Source organism: Acipenser ruthenus, chromosome 15 (assembly GCF_902713425.1).
Source record: "Acipenser ruthenus chromosome 15, fAciRut3.2 maternal haplotype, whole genome shotgun sequence".
Lineage (NCBI taxonomy): Eukaryota > Metazoa > Chordata > Actinopteri > Acipenseriformes > Acipenseridae > Acipenser > Acipenser ruthenus.
In genome coordinates this window covers 1,519,169-1,538,512 of record NC_081203.1, presented here as the reverse complement: position 1 = coordinate 1,538,512, position 19,344 = coordinate 1,519,169, and the positions used below count along the sequence as shown (strand labels likewise).

The window sequence follows — 19,344 nt, the reverse complement described above, 5'->3', positions numbered from 1 at the left end:
GGCAAACACAGCCCTGATAAAATGGGCATTCTTGTATCATACTGATGAGAAATCAATATTCTTTATACCATTGAGGGTGGCGATTTTCTTTTCAATATTTTAAATATAGCCTTCTGCTACAAAGAGCTGCGTTGAAGCTTTCATTTATTTTATGCAAAACTACATTTTGCTGTGCCGACTGCAAAATCTTGTTACATGAAATAGCATTCAGGAATTGAGTCAAACTAGTTGCAAGGCTTTTTTTTTATTGATAGGTGAAAGATACAATAAACATTGCTAATGCAAACTTTGATCTCAAGGCTTGGCTGCAATTATTGGTGTTTGGAAAGTCTGAATGCTATAAAAAAAAAAAAAAAAGAAAAAGAAAAATAGCCAACACTTATAAACCATTATTATAAGATCTGTGCTTAATTCAGTCTGTAATTTATTTCAGAAGGGAAGCGTTTTTACTCTTAACATTGACACCTATGCCCAGTTTTTTTTTTTTTTTAAAAGGAATCCAATTGTTTATTTAGAATTTGCAAAGCAAACCTTGAGCACTTTCTTTTAATACATGATGTATTTGTTTAATTTGGCTGGAGTACAAAGCGATCTCCTCTCCCCCTTGCAGCCTGTGTAAATGGTACAGTAAATGGCTATAAACTCCATCATCTATCCAAATGCTTCCTTTTTCGTCCAGCTGCGATTCACCATGCTGCTTGAAGGCTTGGGCTGCCAGTGCCGCTAACGCAGATTCACCTTTTCACTCAGTCAAGGGCCTGATTGCCACTCTCAGGGAGTGCCGCCAATAGCAGGAAGTAGCCTTTATGAACTTCTGTACCAAACAGCGATTCTAAACACCAGTCATACGTTGCGCTACACTTCAATACACTGAACTCCTCTGGGTTTTCACCATTTCCCTCTCATCATATTATTATTACCCTGCTAAGGGAATTACTGTTTGTGCCGCTTTCTCTGAAGTGTTGTTTAGGTCTCTTAGTACTGTATGCAATTATATAAGCTACTGACAGCTAAAAGATGTTTACATTAGTATTTATTATTTCAGACAGGATAGAGAAGAGAAACAGATGACATATGCATGTATCTCAGTATTTTTTGAACATTTGCATAGCTTTGCATTCAGGTCAGAAGGCCTGCATTTCTTGGTCTAGATATGTATAGGCGAGCAAGCAATTCAATTGAAAAATGCTAACCTGGGCAGGTTAGGTGCTGGAGCGGGTGCTGAAGTTGGTATTTGAGAAGAAGTCTGGGTTTGAATCTCAAGGGGTTCCTGCGTCCTGGGGACCCTTCCCATTCGATACCATATAGCCATGCTGTTCAACTCGCTACGAAACAGAAAATACAATAAAAACAAAAGAGGTGTTTATGCATATAAAAGAAAACACGATTAATAAAGAGGGAGGTGGAAACCAAACGAAGCACATTCAATCCAGTGGTAGACATTTACCCTATAAAGGTGTACTGTGGGGGAGCTTGTTTGGATCTCCCAAGGATTCGGATATCGCAGATAGCTGCTTCAGTGGAGTCCCGGGGAATGAACTTTATACAGAGCCTCCTCTTCCTGAACGCTGGTTCCTCTAGAGAAGAGGAGGAAGAAGAAGAACAAAATGAAACCGTTTACACACAGACCCAAGAGCTGCGGAGCAAAAACTCACTCACATCTCAGTCTTGCTTTATAAGAAATAACACATCGAGCAAATGTGGTCCTGCTTACATAAACTAGTGGCTGTGTTGGAGGTGGGGGGAGGGGGCTAGGTTAATGTTAACACTGGTACACCTCATGTACTTCCAATTTAGATTTTGAGAACTCTACTGAGACCACAGGGGTGCTTAAACTTTACCAGGACCAGGCTGAGATGACTCAAAAAGAAAATGCCAAAAGTGGGGAGAAGAAAAACAGGAATGCCTTAGCTAAGATAACTCTGAAATGGCATATCCCTTTCGGTCATCACTGTGCGCATACTTGCACCATGTTAGGTTTCCTATCTATGTATCTATTGTATAATGCATATATGTTTATTTATTTTATTTCAAAGTTATGGCAAGGCAACTTCTCGAACGCCATAGGAGTTCACAGAAACCGTTTTAAAATTTAAGAAAATGTAATTAAAATTGTAACCGAAGGGGATGTGCATACCAAGAATACTCCTAGCTGCGGATCAATTAAAAAATGTTCAGGCAGCAAACAGAAAATCAATAGCAGCCCAAGAGCATTAACCAACATTGGATATCTGCATTCACATGCACGTGAACGGCAACATCCTTATGAGATAATCTACACGCAAAGGCCCTATGTATTTTACACCTTATGTATATACATATAATCCATGCATTAAACTTTGAGATAGACAGATACCTATAAAATGCACAGTAAAATACATAATTTTAGTACCAGTACTAAAGCATTTGTGGAACTGTCTCATCAATATTAGATTACCACCAAAATAAATCACAACACCCCCATACAAAAATCATCCTTCATGCTCATATAAAGAACGACTCGCAGCTCCCTTACAACGCTCTTGGGATGAGCTGTTTATTTGATCCCCAAAGATTCTCATAAATTAGGAGGGGCTGCGCTATAAAATATTCAGAAACTCAAGTTAACACATCTTCTGGGAGTAAGCAGCAAGCAAGCAAGGAAGCAAGCAATCCCTGCAGGTAATCGTCAACATGAAAAGCATTAAAAAGTAAACGTTAGTTTGCAGGAAAAATGTTTGCTTACGAGTATCCACGGTCTCCTGCATAGGAATGAAGCCCACCGGCAAGGTGTCCTTTATGTCAATCAGCTTCATGTCGACAAGCACATTACCTAAATGGCTCTTTATGAAAGGAAAGAAAAAACAACACATACATTACAATATTCAAATCTGTAATGAAATTTACGACTTTCTTTGACTAGGATTCCCACAAGACATTTTTTTTTTTTTTTTTTTAAACTCCTGTACTGTGTGTTTTCACTACAGGGTAGCAGAAAATGACATGAGTTGCATGGGAAAATGCCAAGCATTCAAAACAACAATGCACTAATGCCTCTTTTTTTTTTACCTCTTAAGCTTTATTTACACTCTCACTGCCCCTATTCATATTGCAATGAGAATATTTAGTTTTTGTCGTTAATTCAAGTTACACAAAAATGTTAAATAACAGGCAGTGGTCTTCGAAATTCAAGATTCATGCATAAGATCAAAAAATCTTCAATAGAAGAAAAGGCAGTGAAAGCATGGCTATAACAAGAGGTAACAAAATATATATATATATATATATATATATATATATATATATATATATATATATACACACACAGTAAATACTTGTTCAGCATTACTTATTAGGAAATCCATTAAAAAAAAAAAATAATTGGGGGTGTTCAAGGATTTAACTCGGGTGATGTAAAAGTTGATGTCCCAGACAATCTTCTGCAACTTAACTCCTATAAAAAGGAAAAATAAATGAAAATCGGCACAGATATACTTATTAGTATATTATATCAGTGTACTGGCCTGCTGCTTTGGGTGGGGTTATCTTCCAAGGCCTGTATACAGTTCAATATTTGTTTTTGTGGGGATATTTGAAAACCTACAGTACACTTAATGCATGCCTATGTATTTTACAGAACATGTGTGATATTCAGCAAATAAACAAAAACATTTCAGTATTTCCATACCATTTTACAAACCGTGGACTCATTGATGTGCACTGTGATGCAGTGTGATTACCATTTTAAACATTTGTATGCATAGTTTTTAGGCAGGCAGAATACGGATGGACATTATTACTATGCATGGAAACAAGAAAGATCCCCCCCCCCCCTCTCAACACCTGACAAAAGCCCATCTACATCCAACCTACAGCATGATAAAAATCACAAACTGTTTTTCTTCCAACCACATAATTCAATGGCTAATTCTACAGAATCTGTTTTTGTCATAGATAATTACAGCCGTAGAAATATTGACTGGCAGATCAAATAGATTTTGTTGATGGTACTGTCATGTTTTATTTCTATCAAACTCCTTAAACTAGTATGGACACTCGTTTTCGAATGATACACGGACACTGGAGAACAGTAATTGTGCGATACATATTAAAACCCTACTGCAAAGAAACAGCTCTTTCAACACGCACACTTTTTAAAATACTGAAGACCTAAACCTCTGCATTCTGCTTAAAATAGTACATTAAACTGAATTACTGCACACGCTGCAAATTTCACAATCAAATATTTGAAATATTGTGCATGGAATTTATTTGCTAGGATGGCTGATGACAGATCATTTGCAGCAACGAAATGAAACAAATTCAATAATACCATTTCATTGCCTTATCCATTTTTTTTTTTAAATGTATTTTTTACCAAAGTTATTACTTTTTTTTTTTTTTTTTGCAGCACGGGTTATTTGAATTGCAAGTAAGTCAATTCAGTACTGATCCTATATACCTGCTTAGCTTAAAAACAAACTATGACAAATGGCTTGTAATGATCAAACAGGGGTGGCTTGGGGTGCTCTGTGCCATCAATAAGCTACTTTCTTTGTTTGCTTGTTTGTTAGCAGAGAGGACCTCCACTTATTTTTCACTTTTTTTAAATTGCATGATCCTTTTCCCGTGGTGGCCAAGCACAAGACCAAAGGTTGTTTTCTGAAGTCTGCTGTCGCCTTCCAGTTTGGAAAAGAAACTAGGGTACAAAGAAAACTAAAACTAATCAATATTCGCGTTCCAGCTTTAATGTATTAGCGTCTTCCCCAAAAAGGTAGTGTTAGTGTTGCACATTTCTCAGCTTTACAAGCAGGTATTAATGAATAAAGAGTGTGAACACAGACCCTAGCAGATGTAGCCTGTTCCATTCTGACACTGTGTGCGGAACAAACTTCAATTTCTAACATGTTTACTAGCTTTATTTCTGTATTCTTGCAGACACCAAAAAAAAGAAGAAAAAAAAAGACAGATACAGTACTAGAAATCAGATTTAAATTCACCTTTATCTACTCCCAAACTAGACCCGACATAGTGATTACTATAAAGTACAACTACAGAGAGAAGCTCCAAATCAAAGACAAAACAGTCCCTGGAATGCAGTTTGGTAAGCATACTCCTGATGAACTTAATTCGAACCCACTGGGCGTGTGTGTGTGTGTGTGTGTGTGTGTGTGTGTGTGTGTGTGTGTGTGTGTGTGGCAAGTTATACCAAGCCTCAGTTTCAGAAACCACTTCTAGCTGACAGTCTGCTAAACCCTGTTTAATTCTACAGAAAAAAAATAATCTGAAAAAGAAAAAGTTGTAATCATTTACATTAGCTGAGATCATTTATGAAAAGCAAACGCTGTTCTGTCCTGAAATACAGTTCTGTCAAACGGGTAGAAAGACGACATCTGAGATATTTTTTTTAGTTAGTTAGCAGTCTGCTGAGAAGTGCTTTGTGAAACTGGGTCTTTTTTCGTTACTGCCAGTGGGTTAAAGCTGAACAAAAAGGCAGGTACAGCAGCAAGCCATGAACCACCAGAGATTTGAGCTCTCTAGTTTGTGCCTCAGTCACGGAGAGTGTCTTTTACAGGTTTACAGTTCATGACGACAAACTGAAATGGTACAGTAACAGGCTGTTAACTTACATTTTCTTTGGAGAATGCTCTTGTGAAACACAGATACCGCGTGACCTTGGATTTGAATAGGCCATCCTTCCAGAGGTCGGCATCTAAACCATCTGTTGTTTGTGAAACCTGTGAAAACAAGAGCGAGCGCACACGCGTGTGAGGTGGAATAAAGTTAATGTATGAACGCCACGCTTCACTTGCAGGCCTTCCTTAATTAACGCTTGCCCGTACTCTCACGGCATCTCATTAGTTCACTGCACCAGACACAGTGGAACTGAAACTCCAAAAATCCTACTAAAAATAACCTCTCCCGGGACCAGGGTGATTAAAGACAGCCTGACAGAAATCTGCTCCAACGAGGAAAACAAAACTTTTGCAAGTGCTTTTTTTTTTTTTTTTTAAAGGGAGGGCGATAGAGGGGCTGTTGGAAAAAAAGTCAGCAAATTAAGCCATTTATTATCACTTGCTCGTCAAGGATTACACTTTATTAAGGCTGGGCCAGCTCCGACAATGTGTGAAACTTAACATGCAATGCGTGCATATCTGAGGATATGCATCAAAAACTGACACGGCGCTGCGCTATCCTCACGAGTTCGACAAAGTTGTTAATGCAGCATATGCCCTGCAATCCTGCAAAAGCAGCCCTTTTTGCAGTCCTGACACTACAAGCACTAAAAAAAGAAGCAAGACTATTACAACACATGGTATTCAATGATGCACAGTGCGTATGTGCAAGTAAATAAATAAATAATAGTGAGAATTATTTCATTATTCTCTCTTTTGTAGAGATATCCAGATTCTGTCAGCTTAATGTGCACTACTGTACATGAATATCGTAAATGGCTACTTCTTGTTTACAGTAAACAAGTAGCTATAAAACATTGAATCAGTAATTGTTGCTAGGACATGCATGGGCATGACTTGTCTATTGTTCGTGGCAGTTAACATATAAAAGGATGATGGAAAAACAGGAAACGCACAAGTCAAAACAAAGTTTTTGTCTGTGCAGCCAAGTTGCGGTAGACTGCCAATTCAGAGTGCAACCTATCTGGGCGTCGCGATGGGTTCGATTCAAATGCTGTTCAAATATGCAACGCACCAGATCAAATATTTTCTCTTTGCATGTGCAACACAGCCAATATTTTTGGTTTTACTAGGAAACCAAGAATCCCCGAGCTCTTCAAAATGATTCAAAGGGTGTCCTGGTAATAATAAACCGAGGGCACTGCAGATACCGCATCTTCAAATTCAGTACCATACTATTACCTGACCGCAACAGCTTAATTTATTTATTTTAACTGCTTTATTATTATTATTATTTATTTTTTTAAAGTGATGAGAAATCTCCATCTCATTAATTCTAGCTCGAAATCCTGCAAACATGTGATTAAGAAGGGAACAGACATTTTAATTAGGCCTTCGCAGACTTGCGGAAGGAGACACAGCCTTTGACACCTACATATATTACTTTGTTGACAATTATGATGAATGACCCTGAAAGGTCACGCTGCCTCCTGAGTAGTTAAAGGGAGCCCGTTAGAATAGGATGCAAACCGCAATGAGAAAGAAGACAAGGCTGCTCAGACAGTGGGCACGGTCCCTGGAGGTGCCATACATCAAAACCCTGCGCAAGACAAACAGTCTCGGCCACTTTTTCCAGGTCAGTACACACCACATCCTGTCAAAGTAAACAAAGGGATTGTACTCTGAAAACCAAAGTCAAGCAGGGATTAAAAAGGGCAGCTTACTTAGCAGGAGCGTCTCGCCCTCACTCACAGCACCTCATGCATCTCAGCAGCAGGACAGCGCTTGCTGGGAGGGCCATGCGGTATGAATGAAACATATTACACTGAAGCAAATCTCGCTATAGACAGTGATTTAAAAATACAGACACAGCACCGCTTTCCATTGTACTCAAGAGACCAGTGCCGACCTGCAATTCCAGTCCTGAAGTTTAATAAGCAAAATAATTAACCTAATGCATGCATTAATGGAGTCAAATTCATACAGTATAAGACCAGATACTGCAGGGGCCAACTCATGCACAGAAAGAGCTTAGAAACAGTGCTCTCAATATATCTGCCTCAATAACAGAGCAAACAGCTCAATTATATTTAGTTGCTTGTCCAATTGTGATGAAACTTGCTGCGGACCATCTTTAGCACAACTTAGAGTGTATCATAATCAGGGGGATATATTGTGAAGTCTTGCTGTGTCTGCATTTCATTTTCCTTTGATCATACCACAATCACATTGAAGGATTTTTGTTCAGCATTTCCAGATGCAGAACTACAGTACTTGCTGTTGAGTGAACACATACAGCAGAACACGGCTTCAACATCCTTTGCCAGTAATCATTCCCGCATCTCATCTTTTACAGTAAGACCTGGTGATGAATACTGTGCTGTAACATTGGAAACAGAAAGGATATGGCACTTTTCAACTGCTAGTTACACTGAAGTTCTGAATGACAGTCATGAATGTCGTAATCAAGATTTTGGCTATGAACAAACCCCCCAAAGTATTGGAAAACATGGATTAAAACCCAACCGCATTGTTCAACATTTCTGGGAGTCCTAGGCAAGTAAACGCTTTTGGTTTTATTTTTTTTTGGTTGTGCTTCATTCAACTTCTGACAAAATTAAATCTCTTTTAATATACAACCCTCTGAAAAAAAATAAGTATTTCCCATATAAGCAAAGCTGTAAAATGATCAAAGAGATGCAGTAAAAAGACAACGCAGGAAATTAAAAACGCAACATGATCTCAGAAAGGGAACCAGCTCTGTGAAACACTGGTGATCCAGTCCAGGATGCAGTTAAACACAGAGCAAGGAGAGGTTTCCAAACCCCAGAATTAAAAAAAAAAAAAAAAAAAAACACGACAAAATATGTCATTTTAACAGTTTGCCGAAGAAAAAAAAAATGAAAGGAGGATAGACAACTTAATAAAAAGTAATTAAAATGTCATTTCTTTTTCATGTTCAGCCCACAAGTCTGTTTTTCATAAAAACAGCTTACTCTGAGCCAGCTTTTCCTGAAATCTTCATTTGTTTTCCCCAACACTGCCCTTTTACAACGGGATCTGGAGCAGACCAGCCACCCCGACAACGGGCGGTTTCTACAGACTTCTCTACAGCCACATCACGTAACGAACACGCTCGCTCTCTTACCCTGAATCAATGACAGCGCTTGCTCTGAACTTGCTGGGGGTTCTCCTTTACTCCGCAGCAACACACAGTCTTGGTTTGGTTTATTCAAATATATTTCCTGTGTTTCCACTCATTTTTGCATTGCTGGTTTCCGCTAATCTGCCATTCAAGGAAGCACTGTGGCCAAGTCCGATTAGGAATTTAAAAACGCAGGAGCATGATGTTTTTGTCTATCCACAAGCACAGTAAATAGCCCCAGCAAAATAAACCAGAGGTACTGTTAACTATACCTGCCACTCAGGGTAGAGATTTTTACACCTTTGCAATGGATATGTATAAACCACCACTTATTGCTTTGTATTTCAATACATATTCTTATAGCACGTTTGAATAGTTTTTGAATACAGACACGCATATTGGGGGACACACAAATGAAAGTTTCCATCAGACAGACCACCCACAGTTCTGGCTCATGCTTTTTGTTTTAAATTGTTTTGGTTATAGGGTTAAAGTTTAAAGAGTATGGACAGGAATAAGCTGGTTTAATATGCAGCTGTATGGTATATCAAAAACACAGAATCACATCAATTCAATGTTAAACTCAATAAAGCTTCAAAAAGGTTTTGGATACAGTGTTATATTTTATTACACACGAGGACGCATTAGCCTCGCTCATAATAATACCACTATATTTGTAAAGGAGTGGGATTTTTTTTTTTTTTTTTTTACTGTATGTTACTTTTATTTTTGCTGCAGGCTTTCTCATAGTAAAGAAAAGCTTTCATTTAAGGACTCCAAGCAAACAGCATCTTGCTCTGGCTTTTTCGTTACCCCCGCAGTACTGCAAATCTAGGTTTGGTTTACTTTGGCCAGGGCTAAAAACAAGCCTAACCCCATCGGAGACTGTGCATTGAAATGCCAGCAGCATAGCGCTCTAGGATCTACTGGAAGGGGCTGGACGAGAAAGCGCTGTCTGAAAGCCTCACTTCCAGCTCAATGCTATTTTTCGGTTGTTTGTTCTTTGTTAAATCCACAGGCAAACCCCAGCTCGAGATGCTGCCATTCTCAAGGGCTATTAAAACCAATGCCCTAGTTTTGCCCAAATGTAACTGTAAAAACTTGAAGCAAGCGCAACAAGGACATCTGGTGACGCTTCTGGAAAGTGATAATAAGTAAACAAGGAGATCTAACACAGAGAGCTTGACAATGGAGATTAGAGACCAGTTTGTTAAGCACATCATGGTCCTAGGATAAGCGGGGAGAGCCTATTACTGTGTGTCAAATAGACCGTATAAAAGCCGATGGTCTCAAGCAAATTAAATACTGAAAACGTCAGGACGTTATCTTACGGATGAGTTTCTCTTAAATGATTATGAAACTGCTCATTTAAAAAAAGCCCCCTCTACCACCTGTGAGGAAAAAAAAAACATGATTTTTCACTTCTCAGAAAAAAGTTGGGTTTCGAGGGGAAGGAAACAAACACACACAAACACACCTGCAGAACTATATATAGTGCTGTACTTTCCAAAGACACAAACTGAAATATTGTTACATTTGGACAATATATTGTGTTTAATTTATTGTTGACAGTCTATTCAAATACACACACACCATTTCTGTCAGCTAAACTTGTCAACATAGTAAGTAGTGGGTATGAGCACTGAATATCATCTACAATGGCTCAATGCACTACATTGCAATGTTAGCCTTTATATACCCCACTGCATATTCCGACAGCAGGGTATAGTGGAGGCAGACACGCATACAGAATGCCACTCTTCAGAGTTTTGCACATACAGAGAGTTGCTTGTCCAACTGCGATGAAACTTGCTGAAGATCTTCTCCAGAGTGTGTCATAACCTGGGGGTTGTATTGTGGAGTCTTACTTTGCATTTCATTTTCCTATGAACATACAGAGGAGGTCGGTCACAGTGTAAACACATTTTTACAGTTACTGATGGCTCTAATTTAGGTACTTGTCAGGGGAATGAATGTCAAGCACATGCTTTGTATTAACAGCTACGGGTGGGGGTGAATCTCACGGACATGCATGTTTTTATTAAGAGTACTCACGACTTCATAGCCAGTTGGTGCCCGGTTCCGCGAGACCACAACACCGACTCCAGTAATCGGGTCCATCGGCAGTTCTGGCAAAGCCTCAGACAGGTCTCGGATTTCGGGCATCATTGGTTGGTTCTGCAACACAAGAGGAAGAGGATGAAGTTCCATGAGCTTAACAATGAACATGCTGGTATCTTACATGCAGAAAGCTAGGAAGGTGAAATGTGCTGAGCTGAATATGGGTTTTTCATGGGTTTCACTCATCTTAGCAGTCTCGATACTGTATTCATTTGCTATCGTTGTACAATCTGGTATACTCATCTTAAACAAACAAGCAGGTTTTGTCCTATGAATAGACTGAGTAATGTTTGTTTGAATATGCGTCTCAGAACTTCTCGTTGTTATTTAATTTTCAATCAACTGACATCAGGAAGAGTGCAATACAAAAATAAAATAAAGACAAAGCAAAAGATGTCAATAAAATGTGTTTATTGACTGAAGTGGTTATTCTGTGTTTTCTGAATATAAATACTTTATGTGATGGGATTGATAGTATGTCAAGAAAGGAAAACATTGATCTATTTCATCTGCTCACTTTCAGTAAAGTAATTTCATGTCACTATCCAACCTTAAGATACCACACGGCCATCGAACCAGGCGTTTTAAATTCTAACCCTTCATTTAATAGGTTTACCACCTACACAATGCACACAATACGAAATCAACTGCATTAAAAAATGAAATTAACCCAGTTTTCAAGCCTTTTTTTTTATCTAATTACATTCTTGATATCTCTGATCCCAAAGGGCTTCGAACACTCAACAGAAAACTGAACAAAACCTCAGTTTAATTGTTTAAAATGTGCTGCAGTTATTAATTTACCATTATTACAGATCTACAAAAATCATCTGTGAACGGCACTCAATTTAAACACCATCTTCCCAAAGGCAATGGGGTGATAACACTTACCATCTTTATGAAAGGGACAGGGCTTGCTGAACACAATCTCTGATAAAAGGGTTGCACGGTATAGTACAGCACATGCACAACTGCTGATTTCAGCAAGCAAAGCAATTCAAATACCCGCAATTCCAATACAAATGCCTCTGCCCTTTTAATCTCATAACTGTTGGGCAAACTCGTGAACAAGCAAGTACCGTGCAACAAACTTCTAAGACTGAGCGATCTGCATCGAAATACCTCAGCTTCCACTTCTCACCTGAAGAAGAGACTTGCGGTTGAAAGCTAGTGTATTTTACGTACGTATTCAGATCTACTAAAAGGTATTATAATTAACGATGCCTTGATATACAGTTGGTCTCACTCAGGGCACTGTGCGGTTCTTTGCTCAGGAACTCAAACCTGTCTCCAGTTTTAGGATATGCATGACTTCTTCCCATCACACCCTGCAGGATGTTAACAGCAAAGCTGTGGGAGCACACACATCCTGGCTGGTAGGGCATTGCCATGCCAAGAACAGCAAGCCTTAAATGGAAGGGATCAAACGGCCAGCATGTCATTCAACACATGGCAAAGAAATGACTATAAACTCTTTTGGTAACTACTTAAGGAATTATTTGGAGTAGAAACTATAAAAAAAGTAAATACTGTTTCGCCTCGTTAGGTATGTGCATCATCTTTTGACACCTTATATTACTAGAAAAAATTACAGTAGTGTTGTTATTAAAGTAAGCTTATTTGCCATTACATGCACTAGCAGTTCTTTTCATTTCAAAAGGTCCACCCAACTATGGAATCAACTGAAACAACCTTCATTTTATCTTTATTTCCGCCAAATAAAAGGACTGCAGATAAGTATCGTAGTATATGCAAGATGACACCACTCAAAACAGCGTACCGGTAAAATAACATATTCGTGCACATTTTTATTTCAATGTAAAACCACTGAAATTAGTTAATAAGTTATTTTACCGTTCTTAATGTAGTGTTACTTGAGGAGCTCAAAGTCTTGGAAATGATGAGGAGAGTGAAAACCTCTACTGTAAAGTCAGATTATTAATCAAACACTTGCATGCCCATCAACTTTCACCCTTCTCGGTAGCAGTATACTCTCTAGTTACAGCACCACTGCCAGCTACTAAAAATTGCCATGCAGCAGCTGTACTCCAAATGCTGTAAATAGGCTGCAAAGAATGAAGCGACAGTGAGCTTGATATTGTCAGGCATTCAGAATCCTTCAGCTCTGATCACCCACTAAGAACACGTAGCAGTTTTCTGTATACTTTCTAAACTTCATTATGTCCACCAATTCTATTACGGACTGAAGTTTCTTAATGACTTTACTGGTGAGGAAATGTGTGTCCGGACAGTGGTTTACTTGCTATACTTTTTATTAAGTTACGGTTCAAGTGATTCGCAGAGTTATTGCATTCAACGTCTTACTGGATTTATTGTAATTTGGTTCATTGAATTTACAGTCATTTAGGCCGACTGTATGGCAGAATTCTTTGTATTTACAAAAGTTAGTTGGAGAGAATTATTGAGAGATCAGCCAGGGCTTGAAAATTAACTTAGAAGTGAATGATAATACAGTCCGATTTTCCTGATAGTATTACGCGGGTTTCAGTTTAAGGCACTGATCCTTACTGACAAGCAGGAATTAGGTAAAGGACGCAGAGTTCCACAGCCATGTTAAATTGTACACTTCTATAGCTACACAATCATGAAGCAGAATTTATTGATAATCCAGTTTGTTTACACACTAAACCTGCCTGCCACTCTGAAACTTGGCAGCAAAACAGAAATTACAAAAAACAAGGGATTGGCCTAACTTTGTGCCTATTCATTTTAAACAAAATAAGGTTATCCTAACAACACAGATGACAAAGTTTTGGCCAATCTGTTTTTTTTTCACTTAACTGCATTACAAGCCTCTGGGATGTCCATCAACTCTACCACATTAGCAACAGTCATTTACGTGTTAGTCTAAAAGATTTCGATTTTAAAATGCACAAAACCCAGCATATGTACTATATGCTGCTCTGTTCTGTTGAAATAGCTCTTGCATATTTTATATATATATATATATATATATATATATATATATATATATATATATATATATATATATATATATATATATATTAGACAACCAAAGCTAATGATACTGTAGCATTACAAAACAAAACAAAGGAACAACTATGAAACAAAAAATAAATAAACAAACACAGAATTGTAAGGCTCTGTTGGTAAATCACATAACTGGACACATTTGTGTTGGGTTTAATCCTGATGTAGACATGGTTTTAAATATTGGAAGCCCCACAATTTTCCACTTACAGTAACGTTACAGTACTGACTGCTACTGCAGTTAATGCCAATGTGGCCTGCCCTGCTGTATAAATCTCTGAACGTGATTCAACAGCAGGATATAAAATCATGTAAATGTCTTACAAATTGGAGAACACCCTTTATAGCTAGTATAACCTTAATTGTGACTGCGATTTTGTTTTTTTCATTTAAATGTATGTGTCAATGCAACGTACAACAAAACAAAATCTTTAATGTTTAAATAAAAGTCAAATTCTAATGAACCGATGATAAACACAAACAATAACAATTCATAATGATAATTACTCGATACAAACGAATAATTTAAATATTAAACACGGTACACGGGAGGTTTGACAACGGCAGTGTGCAATGGTAATAAATAATAAGGGCAGCATTCATGAAACACAAACACAATGAAATACTTAATGACACACTGTAAACACAACACGAGCAAAATACCATAAACACCGACAGCTACCGGGGAGGCACTGGGGATAAACAAAACATTACAGCTACATCGGATAGAAAAGGCCACTCCGAACGGCCTAGGACAACAAACATATTTTATGTGTAAAATGTAATAACAAATCGTATTTGAAACACATCTCTTTTTTTTAACTAATCGGACTTAACTGTTATTCGCGGCACCTCATCCCTCCTTCTGAGACAAAAGCAGCTTTTCATTATCAAGAGCAGCAGAGAGACAGAAGCAGCCTCGGACTCGCTTAGAGGCTCCAGCGGGGAGAAGAGACAGGGAAAGGGAAGCTTAAGGGGGCAGCCAACCCCCGCTAGAGGAGGAGAGGAGCAAGAAAGCAGCAGGCAAAACAGTAACTCATCGTCTGTTTCTTACCCAGTGAAGTCAACAATTTAATTTCACAACAACAATGCCTGTTTTTGTTTTTCTTTTCTCGCTGTTTTTTCTCTCAAGTCACAGCGACGGGTTTTGCGTCCCTTTCGGGATTAGTAATCCCTATTTTTGTTTCTTTTTGGAAATCATTAACAATTAAAGAGACTGCTATTGAAACGAAATAGCTGACATTTACGAGTTGCTTACAGAGACCCCTCTGTTGGTGAAGTAGAATTGCTGCTTTGCCGCCGCACACAATAGATCAAACGAGACTGATTGTGTGTCAGTCACACATCGCAGCTCTTGAGTATACCCCTGACCTGGGAATGTAAATGACGCTGAGGCGCTGGAACAATTTTTAAAGTCGGGGTGCTGAAACCCATTGAACAAAACTGTAACCCCTATATGATGGCAACCATGCAAAGCCAGCGCCCCTGAAATGAGGTGCACGTGAATTCAATATGAGAACAAACATGTTTTATATGGTTTATTTATATTTAGAATTGTATTACAATACATATTTCATATTATTATTATTATTATTATTATTATTATTATTATTATTATTATTATTATTATTATTATTAACATGTCTGGTTATAGTGTATATATCTATCAAAACAGCAGTAATGGGCAGCAGTGTGGAGTAGTGGTTAGGGCTCTGGACTCTTGGCCGGAGGGTCGTGGGTTCAAATCCCGCTGGGGACACTGCTGCTGTACCCTTGAACAAGGTACTTTACCTAGATTGCTCTCGTAAAAACCCTACTGTATAAATGGGTAATTGTATGTAAAACATAATGTGATATTTTGTAACAATTGTAAGTCGCCCGGGATAAGTGCGTCAGCTAAGAATTTAATAATAATAATAATAAAACGTTTAGCTGATTTGAAAGTTATGCATTTGTGTAGGCCAAGTGTGCTTTTGTTTCATTACTATTATTATTTATTTTTTGTCCCATTATTTGCGACCCGGATCTGCCCTGTTGACTTTATTTTCATTTGGCTCCTGCAGCAAGTTTACAAGCATGCACTTTCTCGTGTCATTTGCCAGAATTGAATGTAATTTCCAAGTCCTCGGTTTGCCGCTTTCAGGTAACCTCTCGATACTCCAAATGTACACGCTGGGTGAATGAACAAGTTGATGAAACATGGGGTGACTCCAAAATCAGACCATCGTTTTAAAATATATATAAACTTGTGTTTCCGTCTGTTTGCTTTTCAAAGCTGAGCAACAGTGTTGACGTGGACCATAACTGGTCTGTTGCCACATACCAAAAAGGGGCTAGGGGTCGATGTGCAAAGACTTTTACTTTGTAACATGGAGACAAAACACCCGCCTATAACTTTGTATGGAATGTTTTTTTAAGTTTTCTTTCTTATGCTTTGAAGGCGCTTTGAAAAATGAGAAAACACTCATAAACCCTTCTGTAAAACAGTTTAAGAAAAGGAGGGGTTCATGCACGGCAAACTTGATTTAATGGATCGAAATGGGATTTCAAAAGCTAGCTCCTTGAAAAAAAAAAATCTTATTTTATTTATTTATTTATTTATTTATTGATTGATTGATTGATTGATTTTAATTATTACACTTTGATTGGATGTATAATCTTTAGCAGGAGAATGGAGTTCTCTGGGAATGTGTTGCTGTTATTGCAGTAGAGAAGCTGAGTGGCTCACTGGCATTATTCATTTTGTGATGATCTGGGCAAGACTCGGTGATGTGGTTCTACAATAAACATCCCGACACCGGTAATCCGGATACAGCAAGAGATAAAGCCACATTTCTATATAATCCCGGCTAGGGCACATGTCATCCTGTTGCAGTATCTCCTAGTATCTCAAGCACATCATTTTTTTTATTTTTTATATATTTTTTTTTAGCAGAATTAGCACAATGGCCCACGTTTTATGAATACAGCTGTTTTGTTAAAATGCACCATCCTTCCTCCAAAGCAACGTCCAAAAAAGACATTGTAGTAAAGTGAAGTTACTTTTAACATGTATTATTATTATTATTATTATTATTATTATTATTATTATTATTATTATTATTATTATTATTATTATTATTATTTACAGAACTGTAGCAGTGATTGCATGCACCCCAATGGCCTCTGTATTTGAGATAAATCTGCCTACAGGAAAACACATGCCTTCTTCCTCAGTCAACCTTGTTAAACTTTCTCATTGTTCAAGCACTTAATAGGAGAATCAATAAAACAACATAACCATTTTCTAGATCAACAAATTAGCCAGTGCTGTTATTTAAAGGGATCCATGGCCTCTGTTGCAGCTCTCTTCTCAGCACTCCAGTCTCTCCCATTGTTAGCCTGGTAGACTGCATGGCCTGCTGCTTGTGACATGGTTGTGGTGCACCCATCTGTCTGTGGTCTTTGTGGTGCCCTGGTGCTACTGTAATCATTTCAGCTTATCCATCACACTGTAGCTCTATAATTGCAGAAGCAATAATTGCAGGCAGAGTCAACACCCCCTTTCCCCCATTTCCATTTCCAATTCCTTTTTAAAATCAATTCCAATTCCATTTTTTTTAGCCAATTCCAGCACATCATTGATCATAATCGCAATTAGCAGTATTGTGTTCAAATGAGCTTCTCACAGTGGCAACACATCACTTAAAATGGAATCACTGTTCATCAGTTAAATTGGCTTCAAATGAAAGCAGTGGAACGATCACAACAGTTATTATGTTGCTACAATATCGATTCCAATTCCGTCGACAGATTTGGTATTGGGAATTGATTTTAAAAAAGAAATTGGAAATGGTATGGGAATATAAAAAAAAAAAAAAAAAACAGGAACTGACCGCAACCCTGCCTGCAGGATTGCAAGCTCCCCTCGAATGTAATAACCACGATACTCCATTACATAACTCGTACATGGATGCAACGATTGCGGTTCATCATACCAAATTGTAGTTGACGCAATAGTTCTTGAATGATGAAGAAAATGTTTGTTATAGCTGATATCAATGCATGCTCCCTCAATCTCATTTGACATCTGCATTTTAACTAAATAGCCCATTATTAATGATCATTGTATCTTGTTGCATTATATAAACATACCATCATGTGCCCTTAATGTGTCAGTCCTACAACTGCCTGCACCTTGTATAGCTGAGACATCAGCTAGGAGCACCTTTTAATTTAAGCCTGTATGCTTCACAGTAAGATATGAAGCCATGGTCGATGTGCCTGCTTTAATTGCAATCTACCTTTTGCAAATGACAAGAAGTATCAGTACTGTGCTAAATACGAAATAATTGCAGCCGGATTCCGAAGCACGTTTGTGTTGTTTACTCTGTGTTTTCATGTTAACATTTAATGACTTCCTGCTTAAGCAACAGTCCCCAGCGGATTCTGTCATGTCGCTCTGCAGACCAGCCTGTATATTTCATTTCGTGTGCATACTTATTGATCCTCTAAACGTGCCTGGAGGCTCGGGAGTTTCGCTTCGCTCGGGTTCTTGAAACTTACCGTACATAGAAGAAAAAATAGATAAAAACTCTCAAAAGAGCTCGACTTGCTAAGAACAATTATGTTGTAGACAATCAGACAAAATTTGACAAAAAGGAATGAACTAAATACTAATACTCCTATATAAATGACACCCCCAGCCTCAATATTACCGCATGCAATACAAGAATACGGTTCAATTCAATACAGGAATGTTTCAATTCATAGTGTTTAGATCACTAAAGTAAACCGTGCCTATGCTGAATATCATAATGGAACGTGAGTCCTGTACCTATAATTGAAAATCCAGGTTGCATGCAGTTGAAACAAGTTATCTGGTTGGGAGAGATCATCTGTAATAACACCTGGTAGAACTTTCCACGTGTTAAAAATACCAAAGACTCGCTGCAGGACGTTGAGAAAAAAACAAAAAACAAAACTAAAGCTTTCAGCTGGTAAAACAAGGCTGTCTGACCCCGAAGAACAGACGGGAGATGTGCAGATCCTATTTAGTTGTAATGTGATTAGAGTAATCTACCCTACTTCTTATCCAAGTTACTTTCCTTGATGCTGGGTGATAGCTGGCAGTTTAACAGGGCTGTGCACAGTTAACCCTGCGTTGCATTGCAGCCAGCATACATTTGTAAAGAAACTAACTTGATGTCTGCAAATGAGTCACTAAGTTTCCATTTATTGATTTCAGTATTCCAAAGTTCCACACATATAGCTCAGACATTACTGTGAGACATAACAATGCAACACCTAGTTATAAACAGAAAGCAGATGGTGATCAATGAACTGATTTTCTGGGGGAAAGCTCAGGCACTGCCATAGATTCAGGTCGCTTTTCTCACTCGCACTGATGAGTGCCTGTCTTACATATCTTGCCTAACTGTGTATGCGTGTATGAAGCTGAACTGTGCTTGC

General features: G+C 38.2%; 1 protein-coding gene across 3 annotated transcripts in view; it reads right to left on the bottom strand.

Annotated features, from left to right (window-relative positions):
• Positions 1 to 15,326, bottom strand: part of LOC117396960 (multivesicular body subunit 12B-like) — a 44,733-nt gene extending 29,407 nt beyond the window's left edge. The window contains exons 1-6 of one of the 3 annotated variants that reach the window (XM_058986746.1): positions 14,731 to 15,326; positions 10,816 to 10,938; positions 5,610 to 5,717; positions 2,726 to 2,822; positions 1,448 to 1,577; positions 1,194 to 1,325 (exon numbers count right to left, since the gene is read on the bottom strand). In XM_058986746.1, coding sequence (XP_058842729.1) covers positions 1,194 to 1,325; positions 1,448 to 1,577; positions 2,726 to 2,822; positions 5,610 to 5,717; positions 10,816 to 10,938; positions 14,731 to 14,781 — 641 coding nt within the window. In that variant the 5' untranslated portion in view covers positions 14,782 to 15,326. The remainder of the gene's footprint in view (positions 1 to 1,193; positions 1,326 to 1,447; positions 1,578 to 2,725; positions 2,823 to 5,609; positions 5,718 to 10,815; positions 10,939 to 14,730) is intronic. The other 2 variants (XM_058986748.1, XM_058986747.1) reach the window with 2 other exon arrangements.
• Between the last annotated feature and the right edge of the window lie 4,018 nt (positions 15,327 to 19,344).